At 36.4% G+C, this 24725-nt stretch overlaps 1 protein-coding gene across 3 annotated transcripts in view; it reads left to right on the top strand.

Moving 5' to 3' along the window:
* SPATA7 (spermatogenesis associated 7) overlaps positions 1-24725 on the top strand; it is a 71220-nt gene that overhangs the window by 5839 nt on the left and 40656 nt on the right. For 2 of the 3 annotated variants that reach the window (XM_037832133.1, XM_037832130.1), the window contains exons 3-4: positions 1589-1684; positions 18649-18696. In XM_037832133.1, the coding sequence (XP_037688061.1) occupies positions 1589-1684; positions 18649-18696 (144 nt within the window). The remainder of the gene's footprint in view (positions 1-1588; positions 1685-18648; positions 18697-24725) is intronic. The other variant, XM_037832131.1, reaches the window with a different exon arrangement.

Below are 24725 nucleotides of genomic sequence, written 5' to 3'. Positions count from 1 at the left end.
AGAAAAGTGCACTGAAAAGGAAAAGTTGTGCAGAAAAAAAGAGCACATGAATAAAGCATTTTTTATCAGGAGCACATACTTGTGGACCCCTCTGATCAGATTACTAGGACGTATGAAAGGGGAATCTAGCGTATTTTCTGTGATTTTGTTGTTGTTGTTTTGTTTTAAAGCCTTCAAAGTAAAATTTTAATGTAAATTTAAATTGTATTTTTATAACTGTACTTTAAAAATTATAAGGCAGTGAGTTTTAGGCAAAATTATTGAAAGTCTTGTATTCCTTATTTACATAGAAAATCTTTGATGCTGCTTGCCCCCAAATATGAAGGAAGGATCACACAGTGTAGTTATCTCACTTATTTCTTTGTATTAAAGTATATGTAGAGAAAGAGCTAGCTATACACATAGCTAGCTTTCCTTTGAAAAATAATTTTTCAATAAAAATTTTAAATTAGATTTAAAATATACATATATAAGAAAAGCAGGACGAAGAACCATATATAAAGTTTGCTAACATATTTTTAAAAGAATTAATGTTCAGAGGTGGTATAGGTATAGTGGTTATAATCCAATTGCTTCCTTTATCAACTGTGTGACCTTGAAGCCCTTACATCTCTCTGTCTCAGTTCCCACTTCAATTAAATAATGATAATATTGACTAAATGAGTTTGTACATGTAAAGAGCTTAAAACAATGCATGGTAAATAGTAAACATTCAGTAAATGTTTTTTAGTAGTAGTAACAACAGTAGCAGTAATATAGTAGTAGTAGTAGTAGCAGTATCAAACTTGTCATTATTGTATATGCATATATTATGTATAGAATTTGCCTGGAAGGATGCATTTTAAAAAGTATCAGAGTATACTTCTGGAGAGGGGAGTCTAGGAATCAGAGTGGGAAAGTCACTTATATTCCAACCTCTATATACCATTTTAGCTGTTTTTTTTTTAAACCACATGAATGTTTTACTTCTCAAAAACTTTATATTTGTACTTAATATTTTGTATTTGTATTTAAGTGTTAATTATTTCTACGATTTCTTTTAAATAGTTGGGTGGACAGTCAAGAAGTCCAGTGTCTTGGAATTTCCGTGTGATTGTACTTGTTTTAAGATAGTCCTAGTACCTTAAAAAAATTCAGTAAACTTCTTTATAGGATATCTTATTTTCAGGTGTACAGTTAGAAATTTGCCTCTCAGAATATCTCAAACTGAACAGATTGTGCAGTATTAACTATGGTAACCTTACTTTGTAGTCAAGCAAATATGCGACTAACCGGTTTTAGTTACATGATGATATGAGAGCTATCGATAAATAGTTTTGTAAATGTAATGAAAGCGTATGTTCTAGAATCACTTCCCCAAACTCTCAAGCTTGTAAAACTTATTCTTGGAAAGGTTTGAACCCAAGGTTGTTACAAGTTAGTGCAAGATTAAGATTGAGACTACTCAGCATCACAAAGTCAGTATCTCTGTGGTTAGATTTCGGAGCATTTTATAAGAATTAGCACAATAATCAGTAACTTGTTTGTCTCTTGCTGATTTTTATCTTAGTTTTAAATATATAATGATTAAATATGTTTTAATTTTTAGCTTTTTGCACTGACTCTTCCTCTCTCAGACTAAGCACTCTCCACATGGTCAAGAATCACATGGCTGTTCACTATAATAAAATCCTTTCAGCCAAAGGTAAACATGTGCAAATGTGAAATTTCTGTATCCAATTTTAACCTCCCATTTCACTTCTCATTAGAATAAATTTGTGGCAAAAATGAATACATTATATGTAAAAGGCTTTGTGTTGGTGTAGTGTGATATCAGGGTGATTAATTACTGCCTGTAACTTGATATACATAGCAAATTCAGAAAACCGTTTTTGTTAACTATCCTTGGTATCTATATAATGCCTCTGTTATTTTATTTTTTATCTGTGTTATCCCTAATGTTATGTTGTTGTTAGATGTTCATTTTAATATTACAAAAGTTTAAAAATCTGCTTTTTTATTTTCAAATACACTAAAGAAGTAGCCCAAAGAAACTTTTCTTTTCAATTTTTTTGGTCAACTTTATTGAGTTATAACATATAAAATAAAATGCACCAATTTTAATTGTAAAGTTAAATGTTTTAACAAATGGATACATTTGTATAACACCACCACCTGCCATCATGCTATTATATAGCAGGCGCCTGCTAACTTCAGCTTGCAGGCCAAATCTTTCTGCTACATGTTTTTGTATAGTTCATGACCTAAGAATGTTTTTATATTTTTTTTAATGGTTGGGAAAAAAATTTTTTTTAAATAATATTTGTGACATGAAAAATAATATGAAATTCAAATTCATTGTCCATTAGTAAAATTCTACTGGAACACAATCATGTTCACTTGTTTAAATATTGTCTATGGCTGCCTTTTTACTAAAAGGCAGAGCTGACTAGTAATAGGGATCATATCACTTTGCCAAACCTAAAGCATTTACTCTCTGACCTTTGACAGAAAAAGTTTGCTGACTCCTGATATACATTTCCATCATCCCAAAAAGTTTCCTCTACTCCTTTGTGGTTGATCCCCTCCCCACAACCTCTGGCAACCACTGATCTGCTTTCCATCAGTATAGTTTCACCTTTGCTAGAATTTCATATAAGTGAAATCATGAGATTGGTATCCTTTTGGGTCTTGCTTTTTTCAATTAGCATAATGTTTTTGAGATTAATCCATATTGTTGTGTATATCAGTTTTTGACCCATTTTATTGCTGGGCGGTATTCCATTTAATGCATATACAATTTATCGATTCAGCAGTTGATGGACATTTGTATTTACTCACTCTCATTTGCTATTTTGAATAAAGTTGCTATGAGCATTCACATACAATTTTTTTTTTTATTAGAGAAGTTGTAGGTTTACAGGAAAACAGTACAAAAGATACAAGGTTCCCAGACAGTATTCTATTCTTAAATACCTTGCATTGGTATGGTACATTTGCTACAAATGATGAGGCATTTTTATAATTGTACTATTAACTATAGTCCATAGTTTAACTTAGGATTCACTCTTTGTGTTGTGCAGTTCCATGGATTTTTAAAATTTTTATTCTAGTAACATATGTACAACTTAAAATTTCCCCTTTTAACTACATCCAAATATATAATTTGGCACTTTTAATAACATTCACAATCTTGTGCTGCCATCACCACCCTCCATCATCAGCACTGTTCCATTTTCTCAAATAAAAACTACGTATGTTTTAAACCTTAAACTTCCTATTCTCTACCCCACCCCTTCCCTTTGACTCTATGAGTTTGCTTATTCTAATTAGTTCATGTCAGTGAGATCAAACAATATTTGTCCTTTTGTGTCTTGATTATTTCACTCAACATGATGTCTTCCAGGTTCACCCATGTTGTTGCATGTATCAGGACTTCATTCCTTTTTAAGCTGAATAATATTCCACCGGGTATATATACTACATTTTGTTTATCCATTCATTGGTTGATGGATTGAATTGCTTTCATCTTTTGGCAATTGTGAGTAATACCACCATGGACACTGTTGTGCAAATATCTGTTCAAGTCCCTGCTTTCAATTCGTTGGGGTATATACCTAGAAGTTAGATTTCCAGGTCATATTGTAATTCTGTCCTTAAATTTCTGAGGTACTCCCAAACTGTCTTCCACAGCATCTGCACCATTTTACATTGCCATCAGCAATGAATGAGTGTTCCTGTTTCTCCACATCATCTCCAACACTTGTAATTTTCCGTTTTTTAAGTATTAGCCATTCTATTGGACATGAAATGGTCTCTCATTGTGGTTTTGATTGATGTTGAGCATCTTTTCATGTGCTTTTTGGCCATTTGTATATCTTCTTTGCAGAAATGTCTGTTCAAGTCGTTTGTACATTTTTTGATTGGGTTGTTATTCTTTTGTTGTTGAGTTGAAGAATTTCTTTAAATATTTTAGATATTAAACCCTTATTGGATATAAGGTTTCCAAATATTTTTCTCATGTAGGTTGTCATTTTACTTTCATGATAAAGTCCTTTGATGTGCAAAAGCTTTTAATTTTGATGAGGTCCCATTTATTTATTTATTTTTCTTTTGTTTTTTGGGGCTTTAGGTCTAAAGTCTGAGAAACGATTGCCAAACACAGGGTCTTGAAGATGCTTCCCTGTAATTTCTTCTAGGAGTTCTATACTTATGGCTTTTATATTAGGTCTTTGATCCATTTTTGAGTTGATCACTGTATATGGTGTGAGGTAGGCATCCACCTTCATCCTTTGCAATTGGAGATCCAGTTCCTGGCACCATTTGTCGAAGAGACTGTTCTTTCCCACTTGAGTAGCCTTTGTGTCCTTGCAAAAATCAGTTGGCCATAAACGTGGCGTTGATTTCAGAAATTTCAGTTTGATTCCATTGGTCTATATGCCTGTCCCTGTACCAGTACCATGTTTTTTTTTTGTTTTTTTTTTTTTGCTTTAATGTATTTTATTCAACTAGTTTCTGTTCTCTCACATGCTCTACATTTTTCCAGCCCCATGTCTTAATGCATCCTTTGCTTCCACTTGAAATACTATACTTCCTCCTCCGTGCACATATGAATCTTCCCCAATTTCAAGGGCAGTGTCAGGTCCATCTTTTTTTTTTTTTTTTTTCCCAGACTCTCTCATCTTCCAGAATTAAGAAGAAAGCTAAGAAATCTTTTTCTAGTTGTATGCAGATACTAGGAATACAATTTTTTTTTCCTCTTAAAGTTTGATTGTAAAGGTCTCATGAAAGTGACTTTTTTTTTTTTTAATCTTCATTTTATTGAGATATATTCACATACCACGCAGTCATACAAAACAAATCGTACTTTCGATTGTTTACAGTATCATTACATAGTGGTACATTCATCACCCAAATCAATCCCTGACACCTTCATTAGCACACACACAAAAATTACAAGAATAATAATTAGAGTGAAAAAGAGCAATTGAAGTAAAAAAGAACACTGGGTACCTTTGTCTGTTTGTTTCCTTCCCCTATTTTTCTACTCATTCATCCCTAAACTAGACAAAGTGGAGTGTGGTCCTTATGGCTTTCCCAATCCCATTGTCACCCCTCATAAGCTACATTTTTATACAAATGTCTTCAAGATTCATGGGTTCTGGGTAGTAGTTTGATAGTTTCATGTCTCCACCACCAGCTACCCCAATTCTTTAGAACCTAAAAAGGGTTGTCTAAAGTGTGCATAAGAGTGCCCACCAGAGTGACCTCTCGGCTCCTTTTGGAATCTCTCTGCCACTGAAGCTTATTTCATTTCCTTTCACATCCCCCTTTTGGTCAAGAAGATGTTCTCCGTCCCACGTTGCCAGGTCTACATTCCTCCCTGGGAGTCGTATTCCACGTTGCCAGGGAGATTCACTCCCCTGGGTGTCTGATCCCACGTAGGGGGGAGGGCAGTGATTTCACCTATCAAGTTGGCTTAGCTAGAGAGACAGGGCCACATCTGAGCAACAAAGAGGCATTCGGGAGGAGGCTCTTAGGCACAACCATAGGGAGGCCTAGGCTCTCCTTTGCAGCAACCGTCTTCCCAAGGGTAAAACCTGTGGTAGAGGGCTCAACCCATCAAACCACCAGTCCCCTATGTCTGTGGTCATGTTAGCAACCATGGAGGTGGGGTAGGCGAATACCCCTGCATTCTCCACAGGCTCCTCAAGGGGGCACTACATCTTTTTTTTTTCCTTGTTTTTCTTTTTTTTTTTTTTTTTTTTTAACTTTCCCTTCTTTTTTAAATCAACTGTATGAAAAAAAAGTTAAAAAGAAAACAAACATACAATAAAAGAACATTTCAAAGAGACCATAACAAGGGAGTAAGAAAAAGACAACTAACCTAAGATAACTGCTTAACTTCCAACATGTTCCTACTTTACCCCAAGAAAGTTACCTAATATAGCAACATTTCTGTGAACTTGCTCCTACTATATCCATCAGAAATTAACAGACCATAGTCATTCCTGGGCATCCCCAGAACGTTAAATAGCTTATCTGTTCTTCTTGGATTATTGTTCCCCCTTCCTTAATTGCTCTCTATTGCTAGTTCCCCTACATTCTACATTATAAACCATTTGTTTTACATTTTTCAAAGTTCACATTAGTGGTAGCATATAATATTTCTCTTTTTGTGCCTGGCTTATTTCGCTCAGCATTATGTCTTCAATGTTCATCCATGTTGTCATATGTTTCACGAGATGGTTCCTTCTTACTGCCGCGTAGTATTCCATCGTGTGTATATACCACATTTTATTTATCCACTCATCTGTTGAAGGACATTTGGGTTGTTTCCATCTCTTGGCAATTGTGAATAATGCTGCTATGAACATTGGCGTGCAGATATCTGTTCGTCTCACTGCTTTACGACCTTCCGGGTATATACCGAGAAGTGCAATCGCTGGATCGAATGGTAACTCTATATCTAGTTTTCTAAGGAACTGCCAGACTGACTTCCAGAGTGGCTGAACCATTATACAGTCCCACCAACAATGAATAAGAGTTCCAATTTCTCCACATCCCCTCCAGCATTTGTAGTTTCCTGTTTGTTTAATGGCAGCCATTCTAACCGGTGTTAGATGGTATCTCATTGTGGTCTTAATTTGCATCTCTCTAATAGCTAGTGAAGCTGAACATTTTTTCATGTGTTTCTTGGCCATTTGTATTTCCTCTTCAGAGAACTGTCTTTTCATATCTTTTGCCCATTTTATAATTGGACTGTCTGTACTATTGTCATTGAGTTGTAGGATTTCTTTATATATGCAAGATATCAGTCTTTTGTCAGATACATGGTTTCCAAAAATTTTTTCCCATTGAGTTGGCTGCCTACTCACTTTTTTGAGAAATTCCTTTGAGGTGCAGAAACTTCTAAGCTTGAGGAGTTCCCATTTATCTATTTTCTCTTTTGTTGCTTGTGCTTTGGGTGTAAAGTCTAGGAAGTGGCCGCCTAATACAAGATCTTGAAGATGTTTTCCTACATTATCTTCTAGGAGTTTTATGGTACTTTCTCTTATATTGAGATCTTTGGTCCATTTTGAGTTAATTTTTGTGTAGGGGGTGAGGTAGGGGTCCTCCTTCATTCTTTTGGATATGGATATCCAACTCTCCCAGCCCCATTTGTTGAAAAGACCATTGTGACTCAGTTCAGTGACTTTGGGGGCCTTATCAAAGATCAGTCGGCCATAGATCTGAGGGTCTATCTCCGAATTCTCAATTCGATTCCATTGATCTATATGTCTATCTTTGTGCCAGTACCATGCTGTTTTGGCAACTGTGGCTTTATAATAAGCTTCAAAGTCAGGGAGTGTAAGTCCTCCCACTTCGTTTTTCTTTTTTAGAGTGTCTTTAGCAATTCGAGGCATCTTCCCTTTCCAAATAAATTTGATAACTAGCTTTTCCAAGTCTACAAAGTAGGTTGTTGGAATTTTGATTGGGATTGCATTGAATCTGTAGATGAGTTTGGGTAGAATTGACATCTTAATGACATTTAGTCTTCTTATCCATGAACATGGAATATGTTTCTATCTTTTAAGGTCCCCTTCTATTTCTTTTAGTAGAGTTATGTAGTTTTCTTTGTATAGGTCTTTTACATCTTTGGTTAAATTTATTCCTAGGTACTTGATTTTTTTAGTTGCTATTGAAAATGGTATCTTTTTCTTGAGTGTCTCTTCAGTTTGTTCATTTCTAGCATATAGAAACATTACTGACTTATGTGCATTAACCTTGTATCCCGCTACTTTGCTAAATTTGTTTATTAGCTCTAGTAGGTGTATCGTCGATTTCTCAGGGTTTTCTAGATATAAGATCATATCATCTGCAAACAATGACAGTTTTACTTGTTCTTTTCCAATTTGGATGCCTTTTATTTCTTTGTCTTGCCGGATTGCCCTGGCTAGCACTTCCAGCACAATGTTGAATAACAGTGGTGACAGCTGGCATCCTTGTCTTGTTCCTGATCTTAGAGGGAAGGCTTTCAGTCTCTCACCATTGAGTACTATGCTGGCTGTGGGTTTTTCATATATGCTCTTTATCATGTTGAGGAAGTTTCCTTCAATTCCTACCTTTTGAAGTGTTTTTATCAAAAAGGGATGTTGGATTTTGTCAAATGCTTTTTCAGCATCTATTGAGATGATCAATTGATTTTTCCCTTTTGACTTGTTAATGTGTTGTAATACATTGATTGATTTTCTTATGTTGAACCATCCTTGCATGCCTGGAATGAACCCCACTTGGTCATGGTGTATGATTTTTTTAATGTGTCTTTGGATTCGATTTGCAAGTATTTTGTTGAGGATTTTTGCATCTATATTCATTAGGGAGATTGGCTGGTAGTTTTCCTTTTTTGTAGCATCTTTGCCTGGTTTTGGTATTAGATTGATGTTAGCTTCATAAAATGAGTTAGGTAATGTTCCATTTTCTTCAATGTTTTGAAAGAGTTTGAGTAAGATTGGTGTCAGTTCTTTCTGGAAAGTTTGGTAGAATTCCCCTGTGAAGCCATCTGGCCCTGGGCATTTATTTGTGGGAAGATTTTTGATGACTGATTGGATCTCTTTGTTTGTGATGGGTTGGTTGAGGTCTTCTATTTCTTCTCTGGTCAGTCTAGGTTGTTCATATGTTTCCAGGAAATTCTCCATTTCCTCTACATTTTCCAGTTTGTTGCCATACAGTTGTTCATAGTATCCTCTTATAATTTTTTTAATTTCTTCAGGATCTGCAGTTATGTCACCTTTTTCATTCATTATTTTGTTTATATGGGTCTTCTCTCTTTTTGATTTTGTCAGTCTAGCTAGGGGCTTGTCAATCTTGTTGATCTTCTCAAAGAACCAACTTTTGGTGATATTTATCCTCTCTATTGTTTTTTTGTTCTCTATGTCATTTATTTCTGCTTTAATCCTTGTTATTTCTTTTCTTGTACTTGGTTTAGGATTGGTTTGCTGTTCATTTTCTAGCTTCTTCAGTTGATCCATTAGTTCTTTGATTTTGGCTCTTTCTTCCTTTTTAATATATGCATTTAGTGCTATAAATTTCCCCCTTAGCACTGCTTTTGCTGCATCCCATAGGTTTTGGTATGTTGTGTTCTCATTTTCATTCGTCTCTATATATTTAGCAATTTCTCTTGCTATTTCTTCTTTAACCCACTGATTGTTTAGGAGTCTGTTGTTTAACCTCCAGGTATTTGTGAATTTTCTAAGTCTCTGATGGTTATTGACTTCTAATTGTATTCCATTGTGGTCAGAGAATGTGCTTTGAATAATTTCAATCTTTTTAAATTTATGGAGGCTTGTTTTATGTCCCAGCATATGATCTATTGTGGAGAAAGTTCCGTGAGCACTAGAAAAGTATGTGTATCCTGGTGATTTGGGATGTAATGTCCTGTAGATGTGTGTTAAATCTAATTCATTTATCAGATTGTTTAGGTTTTCAGTTTCCTTATTGGTCTTCTGTCTGGTTGATCTATCTATAGGAGAGAGTGATGTGTTGAAGTCTCCCACAATTATTGTGGAAACAACAATTGCTTCCTTTAGTTTTGCCAGTGTTTCTCTCATGCATTTTGTGGCACCTTGATTGGGTGCATAGACATTTACGATTGTTATTTCTTCTTGCTGAATTGCCCCTTTTATTAGTACGTAGTGGCCTTCTTTGTCTCTCAAAACATCCCTGCATTTGAAGTCTATTTTATCTGAGATTAATATTGCTACACCTGCTTTCTTTTGGCTGTAGCTTGCATGAAATATTTTTTTCCATCCTTTCACTTTCAGTTTCTTTGTGTCCCTGTGTCTAAGATGAGTCTCTTGTATGCAACATATTGATGGTTCATTTTTTTTGATCCATTCTGCGAATCTATATCTTTTAATTGGGGAGTTTAATCCATTTGCATTCAACGTTATAACCGTGAAGGCATTTCTTGAATCAGCCATCTTATCCTTTGGTTTATGTTTGTCATATTTTTCCCCTCTGTCTATTAATATCCTTTATTGTACCCATACTGAATCTCTTCAGTACTGAACCTTTCTCCAAGTCTCTCTGTCCTTTCTTTGTTTCTCTGTCTGTAGGGCTCCCTTTAGTATCTCCAGTAGGGCAGGTCTCTTGTTAGCATATTCTCTCAGCATTTGTTTGTCTGTGAAAAATTTAAGCTCTCCCTCAAATCTGAAGGAGAGCTTTGCTGGATAAAGTATTCTTGGCTGGAAATTTTTCTCACTCAGAATTTTAAATATATCGTGCCACTGCCTTCTCGCCTCCATGGTGGCTGCTGAGTATTCACTACTTAGTCTTATGCTGTTTCCTTTGTATGTGGTGAATTGCTTTTCTCTTGCTGCTTTCAGAACTTGCTCCTTCTCTTCTGTGTTTGATAGTGTGATCAGTATATGTCTCTGAGTGGGTTTATTTGGATTTATTCTATTTGGGGTTCGCTGAGCATTTATGATTTGTGTATTTATGTTGTTTAGAAGATTTGGGAAGTTTTCCCCAACAATTTCTTTGAATACTCTTCCTAGACCTTTACCCTTTTCTTCTCCTTCTGGGACACCAATGAGTCTTATATTTGGACGTTTCATATTATCTATCATATCCCTGAGGTCCATTTCGATTTTTTCAATTTTTTTCCCCATTGTTTCTTTTATGCTTTCATTTTCCCTTCTGTCATCTTCGAGGTCACTGATTCGTTGTTCAACTTCCTCTAGTCTTGTACTATGAGTGTCCAGAATCTTTTTAATGTGGTCAACAGTTTCTTTAATTTCCATAAGATCATCCATTTTTTTATTTAGTCTTGCAATGTCTTCTTTATGCTCTTCTAGGGTCTTCTTGATTTCCTTTGTATCCCATACTATGGTCTCATTGTTCATCTTTAGTTCTTTGAGTAGCTGCTCTAGGTGCTGTGTCTCTTCTGATCTTTTGATTTCGGTGCTTGGGCTTGGGTTATCCATATCGTCTGGTTTTTTCATATGCTTTATAATTTTCTGTTGTTTTTGGCCTCGTGGCATTTGCTGAACTTGATAGGGTTCTTTTAGGATTTGTAGACCAATTGAAGTCCTTATCTCTAATTTATCAGATCTACAGCTTCGTGGAGTACACTTTCTCTAACTAACCAGCAGGTGGCGTCCACGAGCCACCTGTTCTCCACAAGCCAGTTCTCCCCTGCTTAGCCTTTTTGGTGAGTGGGGGAGTGAGTCTTGTGGGGTCCAATTGGTGTACCCAGCTTGCGTGTGTAGTTGGTGTTGCCTGCCCTGTATATGGGGCGTGTTTCTGGGCAGTCAGGGAGTGGGGGGTGGCTCTAACAATCAAATCTCCCTGGTGATCCTAGAGTTTTAAGGCTGCTGCAATAGTCTAATCCTTCAGTTCAGTCCTGCCACAGTTTGTCTCTGCCACTGACCCACAAGTCCTTGGTATTGGCGTATGGCTCCTGAGACTTGCAAGTGGGCCCCTCTTCCAGGCCGTGCACCCCCTGGTCCTCTGTTGAGGGATGACTGTGCTATGTCACAGGTGAGTGCCATCCCCCCAGGGCAGTTCTGGGCTGCTGGGCTGTGTAGGGAGGCTCCCAGTCTGCTGAAATGATGGCTGAATGGGGCTTTGTTAATTCACACTGCTCTACCTTCCCAGCTCTGGGACAATCAGCTGAGGTTGCAGGGAAGGCTAATGTCCACGCCCAGTTTTGTGGTGTGTGCCTGTTATTTGAAGCACTTCCGTCACACTGGGTTGTCTGGGGCAGTTCTGGGCTATGGGGCTGGCGATGGGCAGGAGTGTTTCCTGTCCACCAGGATGATGGTTGTGAGCGGACACCCCCTTTTCTTGGGAAGTTGTGGTGTTTAGTGAATTTTATCAGCCACTGGATTATTGCGTTTTGTCTCAGAGCTCTCCTAGTTCTGCTCTTGACTTGACCTGCCCAAATTGCAGGTCTTTGAAGCTTTCTGTATTGGGCTTCTTAGAGTAATTGTTTTAGAAAAAGAAAAAAGGACTAAAAAAAAAAAAAAAAAAAAAAAAGGGCCCTCCTCAGAGATCTAATGGGTTATTGAAATGCTAAGAGACAAAGCAACCAGGGCCGTTAAGGAAAGGTCCACAGGGCAGAGAGATCAGCTTTTCTTCAGGATTTGCATATGCGCCTCAGGGCCTGTGCTCGGGCCTGAGCTCTGCCCTTCCCCCTTCCACGCTCAGCAGAACTCCAAAAATCGTCCGCTTTTATTTTGGAGATTTTCGTGTTGTTGTTTTTCTATGCCTGTCTCCTCTCTGCTGGACTGGCTGCTCTCAGATTCTCTGGTGTCTGGTCTCCGTCTATCTATGGTTGGAGTTTGGATCAGCAGAATGAGTTTCCGATAAGGGCTGCCACTGCAGTTCTTCCTTCTCCTTCCCGGAGCTGACAGCCCCTCCTCCCACGGGACTGAGCCTGGCAGGGAGGGGCGCGGGTCCCCTGGCCGCAAAAACTTACAGATTTCGCTGATCTCAGCAGTTCCACGTTTTCATGAGTGTTGTATGAAGTATGCCCAAAGTCAGATTGCTCTGTGGTGTCCAGTCCACGCAGTTCCTGGCTTTCTACCTCCTTTCCTGGAGGAGTAGCTAAAACATACAGCTCACCAGTCTGCCATCTTCACCATGTTCTTTTGATTACTGTGGCTTAATATTGGGTAGTTTGAGTCCTCCAACTTTAATCTTCTTTTTCAGGGTGGCTTTGGCTGTTTGGAGCCCCTTACCCATCATGTAAATTTGATAGTTAGCATTTACATTTCTGCAAAAAAGGTCTTGGAATTTCGATTGGGATTATGTTGAGTCTGTAAATCTCTTTAGGTAGAATTGCCATTTTAACAATATTTAGTCTGCCAATCCATGAACAGGTGATGTCCTTCCATTCATTTACATCTAATTTGATTTCTTTTAGCAATGTTTTATAGATTTATGTGTACAAATCCTTTACATCCTTCGTTAGATTTATTCCTAGATATTTGACTCTTTTTGTTATTATTATAAATGTAATGTGTTTATTCCTTCATTCTGTTAATGTAGTGGATTACATTCTGTTCAAGTGGTGGGTTAATTTTTTTATCTTGAACCCCTTGCATACCAGGGATAAACCCCACTTGATCATGGTGTCTTATTATTTTAATGTGCTGTTGGATTTGATTTGCTAGTATTTTGCATCTATAAAAGATTTTGGTCTGTAATTTTCTTTCGGTATTTTTATCTGGCTTTAGAATAAGGGATGTTGGCCTCATGGAATGAATTCAGGAGTATTCCCTCCTCTTCAATTTTTTGACGGAGTTTGAGCAGGATTGGTATTAATTTTCTTGGAATATTTGGTAAAATTCTCCTGTGAAGTCATCTGGTCCTTGACTTCTTTATTGGGAGGTTTTTGATTACTGATTGTCTCTTTACTTATAATTGGTTTGTTGAGATCTTCTATTTCTTCTTGAGTCTGTATAGGTAGTTTGTGTGCTTCTAAGAATTTGACAGTTTCATCTAGATGTCCAGTTTATTGGCATACAGTTGTTCATAGTATTCTCCTTTTTTAAAATGCAATTTTATTGAGATCTATTTACACACCAGATCATCCATCCAGGAGTACAATTAGTGGCTCACAATAGCACCATGTAGCTGTGCATTCTTCACCACAGTCAATTTTAGAACATTTTCATTACTGATATTTTTCTCTGTTTTCAGTTTGGCATTTGTTAAGGTTCTTCTCCAGTCTAAACCTTCCTCCAGATTCTGAACAAGTCAGAATTGTCCTTTTCTATGCTGAATCTCTGAAGAGAAGTTGTCAGTAGCTGTTTATGTTGCCATGTTGATGACGTCACTCATAGTATCTCCTTAATAGTCCTTTTTATTTTAGGGGTGGCCGGTAGTAATGCCCCCCTTTTCATTTCTGATTTTCATTATCTGTAGTCTCTCTCTGTTTTACTTTGTCTAGCTAAAGGTTTGTCAATTTTACTGATCTTTTCGAAGAACCAACTTTTGGTTATATTGATTTTCTTCATTTTTTTGTCCTCTATTTCATTTATCGCTAATCTTTGTAATTTTCCTCCTGCTCACTTTGGATTTAATTTGCTCTTCTTTTTCTAGTGGTTCCAGTTTTGAAGTTATGTCTCTGATTTGAGACCTTTTCTCTTTTTTTACTGTAAGCATTTAGAGCTATGAATTTCCCTCTCAGCACTGCCTTTGCAGCAACCAATACATTTTGGTTTATTGGATTTTCACTTTCATTCACCTCAAGCTATTTCCTAACTTCTTTGTGATTTCCTCTTTAACCAATTGGTTATTTAAGAGGTTTAAATTCACATCTTTGTAAATTTTCCATTTCTCCCTCTGTTACTGATTTTGAGCTTCATTCCATTGTGGTCAGAGAATACACATTGTATGATTTCAATGTTTTTTAATCTACTGAGACTTGTTTTGTGTCCTAACATATGGTCTGTCCTGGAGAATAACCATATGCACTCGAGAAGATTGTGTATTCTGTTATTACTTGAAGTGTTCTATTTGTGTCTGTTAGGTCTAGTTGATTTAGTGTATTGTTCAAGTCTTTTATTGATTTTCTGTCTAGATGTTCTATCCAATATTGAAAGAGGTGTATTAAAATCTATTAATGTAAACCATCAATTTCTGTCTTCAAATCTGTCAGCATTTGCTTCCTTTATTTTGGGGCTTTGCTATTAGGTCATAGATATTTGTAATTGTTACATCTCCTAATTGAATTGACTCTTGTATCGGTATATAATGACCGACTTTGTCCCTCGTAACAGTTTTTGACTTAGTCTATCTTATCTGATATTAGTATGGCTACCCCAGCTCTTCTTTGGTTACTACTTGCATGGTGTATTTTTTTCCATCCCTTTATTTTCAGTCTACTTATGTCTTTGAATTTAAAGTGTCTCATAAATAGCATACAGTTTGGTCATGGTGTTTCATCTGCTGTGCTGATCTCTGCCCTTTGACTGGAGCATTTAATCCATTTATGTTCAGAGTCACTACTGATAATGCAGAAATTTCTTCTTCCATTTTGCTGTTTAGTCTTTGTATGTCTTATACCTTTTTTGTCCCTCAATTCTTCCATTAATACCTCTTTCATGTTTATTTGATCTTTTTGTAACGTGCCATATTGATTCCATTCTCAATTCTGTCTGGGTATGTTTTTCGTATATCTTCCTTGTGGTTACCATCGGTTTAAATTGAACATTCTAAACAATATAACAATCCTATCTGATTTGATACCAACTTCATTTAAATAGCATACACCTATACTGTTCATATACCCTTCCATCCACCCTTCTTTTTTTTTGTACTTGTTACAGATTATATCTTTGTATATTGTATGTCTAAAAGCAAAGATTTATCATTACATTTTATGCATTTGCATTTTAGCACCTGTAGGAAATAAGAATTGGTGTTATATACTAAAAAATACAATAGAATAGTACTGGCATTAATATTTACCCAAATGGTTACCTTTACTGGAGGTCTTTATTTCTTTATGCTACTTTGAACCACTGTCTAGTGTCCTTTCCTTTCATTCTGAAGAATTCCCTTTAGCATTGCTTTTGGGGCAGGTCTAGTGTTACTTAACTCCCTCAACTTTTCTTTATCTAGGAATGTCTTAATCTCTTCCTCATTTTTGAAAGAAAGTCTTGCCAGACATAAAATTCTCGGTTGGCCATTGTTTTCTTTCAGCATTAAGTATTCATGGTTTCTGTTGAGAAATCAGTACTTAATCTAGTTGGGACTCCTTGTACTTAACATGTTGCTTTTCTCTTGCAGCTTTCACAACTCTCTTGTCCTTTGCATTTAACAGTTTGATCATTATGGGAGGGGGCATAGTTTTGTTCAAGTTAATCCTGTTTAGTATTTTCTGAACTTCTTGGTTGTGCATATTCATATCTTGTGTATCTTATGCTAAGTTTGGGGAGTTTTCTATCATTATTTCTTTGAATATTCCTTCTGACCATTTCTTTTTTCTCCTTCTGGGATTCTCTTATTGCATATATGGGTATGCTTGATGGTGTCCCAGAGGTTTCTTAGGCTACTTTCACTTCTTATCTTTTTTTTTTCTGTTCTTCAGCCTGACTCATTTCATTTATCTTATCTTCAAGTTTGCTGATTCTTTTCTTCTGCCAGCTATGATATTCTGTTGAAAACTTCCTGGGAATTTTTCATTTCAGTTATTATGGTGTTCAACTCCTATTTTTGCTTGGTTCCTTTTTAAAATGTTTATTTTTTAACATTTTATTGTCTTCCAGATATTTTCTTGTTTTCCAGATATCCTTTGGTTCTTTCTCTGTATTTTCTTTCATCTCCTTGAGCATATTGAAGATCATTTCTTAAAGTCTTTGTCCAGTATGTCCACAGTCTAGTCTTTGTTTGCTCCAGGCTATCTACCTCAATTGTTTTTTACACTGCTTTTGTTACCATAAGCTGCTTTTGCATGGAGGGAAAACTCTGGGAGGGAGAGCATGTAGAGGGGTTTCTCAGGTCAGTCTTTCCAAGCCAGAACGAGGCCAGGGACCACAAAGGGAGGGCTGGTCAGCACTAAACTGCCCTGGAGAGGGGATGAGGGAGGGACCAGGTATGGCGCCAGGAGCTTCTTCCACAGCTCTCCAGCTCTTGACTTGGCCCTTGCCCAGCAAATTCAGCCCTCCCACTGACCTCCACAGCTCTGAGGGAGTGTAATGTCTTTGAAGCTTCTGTGCTGCCCTTGTTCGGGGTGGGTTGGAACAATAGCTGCCCTCAAAGCTGTGCCTTCAGTGATCCAAAGTATCTAATCAAAGGCAGCGATCAGTAGTGGTCTTGCGCCCCACCCTGATCTTTGGGAAGTGGATTTTTATGTCCCTTTCTGGCACTAGCAAGCTATGCCTGGGGCCAAACGCCACTGCTGCCTGCTGCAAGAGTGGGGAATGGCTGCTGGTAACTGCCACATGAAAAGAGCAGTTAACTGATATGAACTGTAACTTACAAGCCTCCTCTTCCCACTTTTCCCTGGATGCTTTACCATGTTCTACTGGACTCCAGAGTTATAAAATAGTTGATTCAGATAATTCCTGCCTACTTAATAATTGTTATGGTAGAGGAACTGATTCTTGGAGCTCCCTACTCTGCCATCTTCCCACAATTCCCAACAAACAATTTACCTTTATAAGAAACTATAAAACTGTTTTCCAGAGTGACTATACCATTTTGCATTTCAATCACCAGTATGTCATCACCACCACTTCATATTAGCAGTCTTTAGCCATTGTAGTAGATAGGTAGTATCTCATAATTTTAATTTGCATTTCCTTAATGATTAATTATGTTGAGGAACTTTTCTTTTTTTTTTTTTGCCATCTCTACATATTCTGTGGTAAATTGTTGAAATCTTTTGCCCATTTAAAAAAATAGATTGCTTGTCTTGTAGTATTGAGTTGTGTGTATTCTTTATGTACCTAATGTAGATACAAATCCTGTATTAGATACATGTTCTACAAATTATTTTCTCCCAGTCTGTGAAATGCTTTCTTTTTCTTTTTTTTAACATATTTTAAAATAATTTTAGGCTTACAGAAACTTGCAGAACAGTACAGTTACTATATACTCTTTGCTCAGCTTCCCCTAATGTAAATATCTTACATAACCATGTTACAGTTATCAAAACCAGGAAATTAATATGGATATAATACTATTAACTACACATATTACTTGAATTTCATCAGTTGTTCACATGTTCTTTTTTAAAATTATTTTCTCATTTGAAGAGCTAAAGTTATTAAATGCTATGAAGTTCATATTTTATGAAGTTTGTATTATTAAATGGTTCAAAATAAGAATAATTGGTGACATGAATATCATGTGAAATCAAGTTCAGTTTTTCAGGATATTTATAGTTTCTGCTTTTTTAAATCAAGTTTAAGAAATCTTTGCCTAATTTTAGGTCACTAAGATTTTCTTGTATTTTTTTTTCCTAGAAGATTTATCGTTTTATAGTTTTAATGCCCACATTTAGGTCTGTAATCAACTTTTAGTTTATTTTTGTTGATGACGTAAGGACCGTTTTCTTGCCTGTGGATATCCGAATGTTCTAATACCATTTGTGGAAGGGATCCTTTCCCAGTTGAATTGCCTTGACACCTTTTGAAAATCAGTTGACGATATGTATGGGTCTATTTCTGAACTTAAATTCCATTGATCTATAAGTCTGTATTTATGCCAATACCATACTGCCTTAATTGCTATAGTAATCAAGGAACTCTTGAAATCAGGTAGTGGAAGTCTCTCAGTTTTGCTCTTTTTTTTTCCCAAAACTGTTATGGGACTCCAGTGGCAAGTATGTTTAAGATACATGATACAGGTATTTTAGGTCAGTGATGCTCTCATTTTTTTTTTTTTTCAGTCTTTATTAACCCTACTTCATTTTGAATAGTTTATATTGTTGTGTTTTCAAGTTCAATAATATTTCTGTCTGCAATACTTAATGAGCTTTGTAAATCCAAACCAGTGTATTTTTCAATCTGAGATATTGTGTTTTTCATCTCTAGAACTATATTTGATATAAATCAAAACAAGAACACAAAACAAATATCTGGAACCCTTTGTGATTTCCACATTTTTGATACCTATTGTCATTTACAAATAATATGGAGTGTTATTAAACAACTAATTTTTCTCTTTCAGCTGCAGTAGATTGCTCAGTTCCATTAAGCATGAGTACCAGCATCAAATGTAAGTACATTTATGACATTGCCTTTAAAAAAACTTTCTCTCTTTTTTACATTATCCATGAATAAAAAAAGCTCACATTGTAGTTATAAGATTATGAACTTAGAATCTGGCCACTAAATTGCTGTGTGACTTTGGATAAATTAATTTCTCTGAATTTCATTTTTCCTGAATGTAAAAATTTGGGTTTTACTGAAAGTCTTGTCATAGTTCAAGTTCTTGAGTTCTATGATTCTTACTGCCTTTGCCTTGTTATCAAGATTACTAAATGACAACCTTAAAATACCTTAATTGGCACTTTTCTCTGGGTAAATAAATATTGTCTACCATCTATTTCTTAATAGCCTAACTGATAAACATAGTTGTTAAATGTATCTGAAAAGCCATACTGACTCATAATGGTATGAAATCCTGAAATATCTAACATCTGGCCAAATATTTCCATGTTTTAGATGTCTTTACTAAGGAAATAATCAGATTACCCTAACTACACACCTGAAGGAACTAGAAATAGAACAGCAAACTAAGCCCAAAGCAAGCAGAAGGAAAGAAATAGCAAAGATTAGAGCAGAAATGAATGAAATTGAGAATAAAAAAAAAAAATAGAATTAACAAAACCAAATGTTGGTTCTATGAAAAGAACAATAAAATTGATGAACCCTTAGTGTGCTGGTTTGGATGTATTATGTCCCCCAAAACACCATGTTCTTTAATGCAGTCTTGTGGGGGCAGACATATTAGTGTTGATTAGGTTGGAATCCTTTGATTCAGTGTTTCCATGGAGATGTGACTCAATCAGCTATGGGGGAGACATTTGATTCGATAATTTCCGTGGAGGTGGGGTGGGTCCTAATTGAATCACTTGAGTCCTATAAAAGTGTTCACAGGCAGAAGGAGGTGCTGCAGCCAAGAAAGATACTTTGAAGAATGCACAGGAGCTGAGCGTGGAGCTGGAACACAACCTGGGATTAACAGATGCCAGCCACGTGCCTTCCCAGCTAACAGAGGTTTTCTGGATGCCATTGGCCTTCCTTCAGTGAAGGTATACTTGTGTTGATGCCTTCATTTGGACATTTTCATGGCCTTCAGAACTTTGTAACCAAATAAACCTCCTTTATAAAAGCCAATTCATTTCTGGTATTTGCATAACGGCAGCACTAGCAAACTGGAATACTTAGCTAGAGTGACAAAAAGACACAAATAAATGAAATCAGAAGTGAGAGGGGGAAGATTAATTTTGACCCCACAAAAATAAAAAGGATCATAAGATATTATGAACAACTGTGTGCCAAGAAATTAGACACCCTAGATGAAATAGAAAAATTCCTAGAAACACAGGAACAATCTACACTGACTCCAGAAGAAACAGAAGACCTCAACAGACCAATTACAAGAAAAGAGATTGAATCAGTCTGCTAAACCTCCCAAAAAAGAAAAGTCAAGGACCAGATGGCTTTACAGGTGTATTTTACAAGTCATTCCAAGAAGAATTAATACCAGTCCTGCTCAAATTCTGCCAAAAAAATTGAAGAGGAGGGAATGCTTCCTAATTCATTCTATGAGGCCAATATCACCTTAATACCTAAGCTAGATAAATAAAAGAAAATTACAAACTAATATTTTTTATGAATATAGATGCAAAAATCCTCAACAAAATACTTGCAAACTGAATCCAACAGCACATTAAAAAAAGTATACACCATGATCAAGTGGGTTTTTATCCCAGGTATGCAAGGATGGTTCAACATAAAATCAGTAATATGCCACATTAACAAAATGAAGGGAAAAAAAGCCCTACGTGATTGTCTCCTTTGACAAAGAAGAGGCATTTGACAAAATCCAGCATCCTTTCTAGATAAAAACACTTAGAAAAATGGGAATAGAAGGAAACTTCCTCAACATGATAAAGGGTGTATATGAAAAACCCACAGCTAAAATCATACTCAATGGTAAAAGACTGAAAGCTTTTTCTCTAAAATCTGTAACAAGACCAGGATGCCCACTGTTACCACTGTTATTCAACATTGTACTACAACTTCTAGCCAGAGCAGTTAGGCAAGAAAAAGAAATGAAAGGCATCCAAATTGGAAAGGAAGAAGTAAAACTTTCACTATTTGCAATTAACATGATCCTAGATATAGAAAGTCCAGAAAAATCTACAACAAAGCTACTAGAGCTAATAAATTCAGTAAAGTGGCAGGGTACAATATCAACATGCAAATTTCAGTAGTGTTAATGTACACTAGTAAAGAGCAATCTGAGGAAGAAATCAAGAAAAAAAATCCATTTACGATAGCAACTAAAAGATTCAAATATCTAGTAATAAATTTAACCAAGGATGTTGTGCCGGTTTGAATGTATTATGTCCCCCAGAAAAAGCCATATTGTTTGATGCAATCTTGTGGGGCAGACAGAATAGTGGGGATTAAGTTGGAACATTTGAATTAGGTTGTTTTCACGGAGATACTCCCCACCCAACTGTAGATGATAGGATATTTCCATGGAGGCGTGGCCCCACCCATTCAGGGTGGGCCTTGATCAGTGGAGCCATATAAACGTGCTGACTTAAAGAGATGGAACTCAGTGCAGCTGTGAGTGACGTTTTGAAGAGGAGCAAGCTTGCTAGAGAGGAACGTCCTGGGAGAAAGCCATTTTGAAACCAGAACTTTGGAGCAGACGCCAGCCACGTGCCTTCCCAGCTAACAGAGGTTTTCTGGACGCCATTTGCCATCCTCCAGTGAAGGTACCCGATTACTGATGTGTTACCTTGGACACTTTACGGCCTTAAGACTGTAACTGTGTAGCCAAATAAACCCCCTTTTTATAAAAGCCAGTCCATCTCTGGTGTTTTGCATTCTGCAGCATTAGCAAACTAGAACAGATGTAAAGGACTTGTATACAGAAAACTACAAAACATTGCTAAAAGAAATAAAAAAAGACTTAAATAAATGGAAGGACATTCTGTGTTCATGGATTAGAAGACTAAATATCATTAAGATATTGATTCTACCCCAAGTAATTTACAGATTTAAGACAATCCCAACTGCCCTCTTTGCAGAAATGGAAAAGCCAATTATCAAATTTATTTAGAAGGGTAAAGGCCCCCAGATAGCCAAAAACATCTTAAAAAAGAACAGACTTGGCAGATTCATACATCATGACTTTAAAGCATATTACAAAGCTCCAGTAATCAAAACAGCATGATATTGGTACAGGATTAGACATATTGACCAATGGAATAGAATTGAGAATTCAGAAATAGACCCTCACATCTCTGGCCAATCAATTTTTGACAAAGATGCCAAGTCCACTCAATTGGTAAACAAGTCTCTTCAGTGAATGGTGCTGGGAGAATTGAATATCCATATACAAAAGAATGAAAGAGGACCCCAGTCTCACACCATATACAAAACTAACTCAAATTGGATAAAACACCTAAATATAAGAACCAGGACTATAGAACTCCTATAGGAAAATATAGGGAAGCATATTCAGAATCTTATGGTAGGCAGTGGTTTCTTGGACTTCACACACAGAGCACAAGCAACAAAAGGAAAAATAGACAAATGAGACCTCCTCAAAATTAAAACCTTTTGTGTCTCAAAGGACCTTGTTACAAAAGTGAAAAGACAACCTATTTATGGGAGAAAATATTTGGAAACCACATACCTGATAAGGGTTTAATATCCAGAATCTATAAAGAAATGCTACAACTCAAAAATAAAAAGATAACCCAATTTTAAAATGGTCAAAAGACTTGAATATACTCTCCAAAGAATATCTACAAATGGCTAAAAAGCACACAAAAAGATGTTGAACATCACTAGCTATTATGGAAATGCAAAAAAGCAAAACCACAATGAAAAATCTTTCATACCCATCAGAAGGGCTAATATTTAAAAAACAAAACTACAAGTGTTGGAGAGTATGGAGAAGTAGGAACACTCATTCATTGCTGGTGGGAATGTAAAATGGTGCTGCCACTGTGAAAGACAGTTTAGCAGTTCCTCAGGAAGCTAGGTATAGAATTACCATATGACTTGACATTCCCGCCACTAGGTATATGCCCAGAGGAATTGAAAGCAGGCACTTAAACAGATATTTGCTTACTAATGTTCATGGTGGCATTATTCACAGTTGCTGAAAATGAAAGGAACCCAAGTGTCCATCAACCAATGAATAGGTGGACAAAATATGGTGTATACACATGATGGAATATTATTCAGTTGTAAGAAAGAATGAAACCCTGATGCATGCAACAACTTGGATGAACCTTGAGGACATTATATGCTGAGTGAAATCAGCCTGACACAAAAGGGCAAATGTGGTATGATCCACTAATATGAACTAATTATAATAAGCAAACTCACAAAGTTAGAATCTAGAATATAGGTTACCAGGGAATAGATTGGGGTTGGAGAATGCAGTGTTTATGCTTAATTTGAATAGAATTTCTATTTAGGTTGATTGGGAAGGTTTGGAAATAGATAGTGGTGATGTGGCAAATTATTGTGAGTGTGATTAACAGCACTGAATTATGTAGGCCAGTGTGGTTTAAAAGAGGAAACTTTATGTTGTGTCTGTTACAAGAATAAGAATGAAAAGATAAAACATTGAACTGTATAATGCTTGAACCCTATTGTGTATGATGGACTGCAGTTAATAGTACAAGAATGTTCTTTATGAATTATAGTAAAGGTATGACACTAATACAAAGTACTAATAATAGGGTGGTTTATGGAAAAAAAACACCTAATGCAAATTAGGGACAATAGTTAATAGTACTGTTTTAATAATGTTTCATCAATTGTAACAAAGATAACTACTGTTAAAAAAAAATTAGTGCAATTACAAAAAAGTGCTGTCATCAATTATAACAAATGTTCCACACCAGTGCAAGGCATTGGTGGTGGGGGTGGTGTATGGGAATCCTGTATTTTATGCGAATTGGTCTGTAAACCCACAATTTCTCTAATAAAAATTATTTGAAATAATAATATCAGACAACAAAATTTTAAATTCCTGTTTTTAAATTATCTCAGGGATACCATTTGAGGCCTTTGTAGTTCGAGTTCAAGTCAGGAAATGCATACTTAAAAAATAGCCAAAAAGGAGTGATGTCACACAAACTGGCAGTGTAGGAAGCTATAGGGGTCAGTCCCTCCACTGAAGCAAACATTAGGCTGGAAAGAGTGATTGGAATCAACTGTTTCGCAACTCTGGAAGCTGATCTGACACTTACAACAGCAAGGGGAATGCTTGGGGAAAGAAGAGGTTGCTGATCTTCCATAAGTTAGTATTATGCACAAACCATTGACCATCCCCCTTTCTTCAGCCACATAAGCAGCTTTGGGGATAGCAGCCCATGATCAGTTGGCAGGTTCCCAGGCAGGCAGTGGGACTTTGCCTTCCAAAAATTTTATGTTATTCATTTTGGTTGGTCAGGCGGTGCACTTAGGAACTGGAACAAATGCTTGTATTGGTTTTGGTCCTTAGACTGCAACATTTTTCATGGCAGTGCCCATTGGAAGGTTTAAAGAGAAAGCATGCGTTTTACCCCACTTTTTGAAGCCAGACATTTAAGGATATCTTTGTTAAGTCACTAGCTGACCACAGAGATAACAGAACAGAAATTTCAGTGATCACACACAAAAATGCAAACTTTGCAAAAATCTTTGGAAAAGGCACAAACAGATGGCCATAGCTGTCAACATGCAAAAATCCGTAATCCCTGATAAGTGGGAGAATCAGATTTCCAGAATTATCTCATCATAATTCTCAGAATTTCCATTTATCAACAGGAAATTATACAAAGAAACAGGAAAGTATGGCCCATTCACAGGAAAGAAAGAACATGACAGAAACCATAAGTGAAAAAGCCCAGACATTGGAATTACTAGTCAAAGATGTTAAATCAGTTGTCTTAGGTATGTCCAATGAGCTAAAGGAAACCATGGACAAAGAACTAAAGTAAACTGGAAACAAAATCTATCAACAAAATAATATTATTCAAGATCAAGATAAGGACATTA

The sequence above is a fragment of the Choloepus didactylus genome, chromosome 4 (assembly GCF_015220235.1).
Source record: "Choloepus didactylus isolate mChoDid1 chromosome 4, mChoDid1.pri, whole genome shotgun sequence".
Taxonomy (NCBI): Eukaryota; Metazoa; Chordata; class Mammalia; order Pilosa; family Megalonychidae; genus Choloepus; species Choloepus didactylus.
The sequence above is the reverse complement of the archived record's forward strand: the minus strand, read 5'-3'. Positions and strand labels throughout refer to the sequence as shown.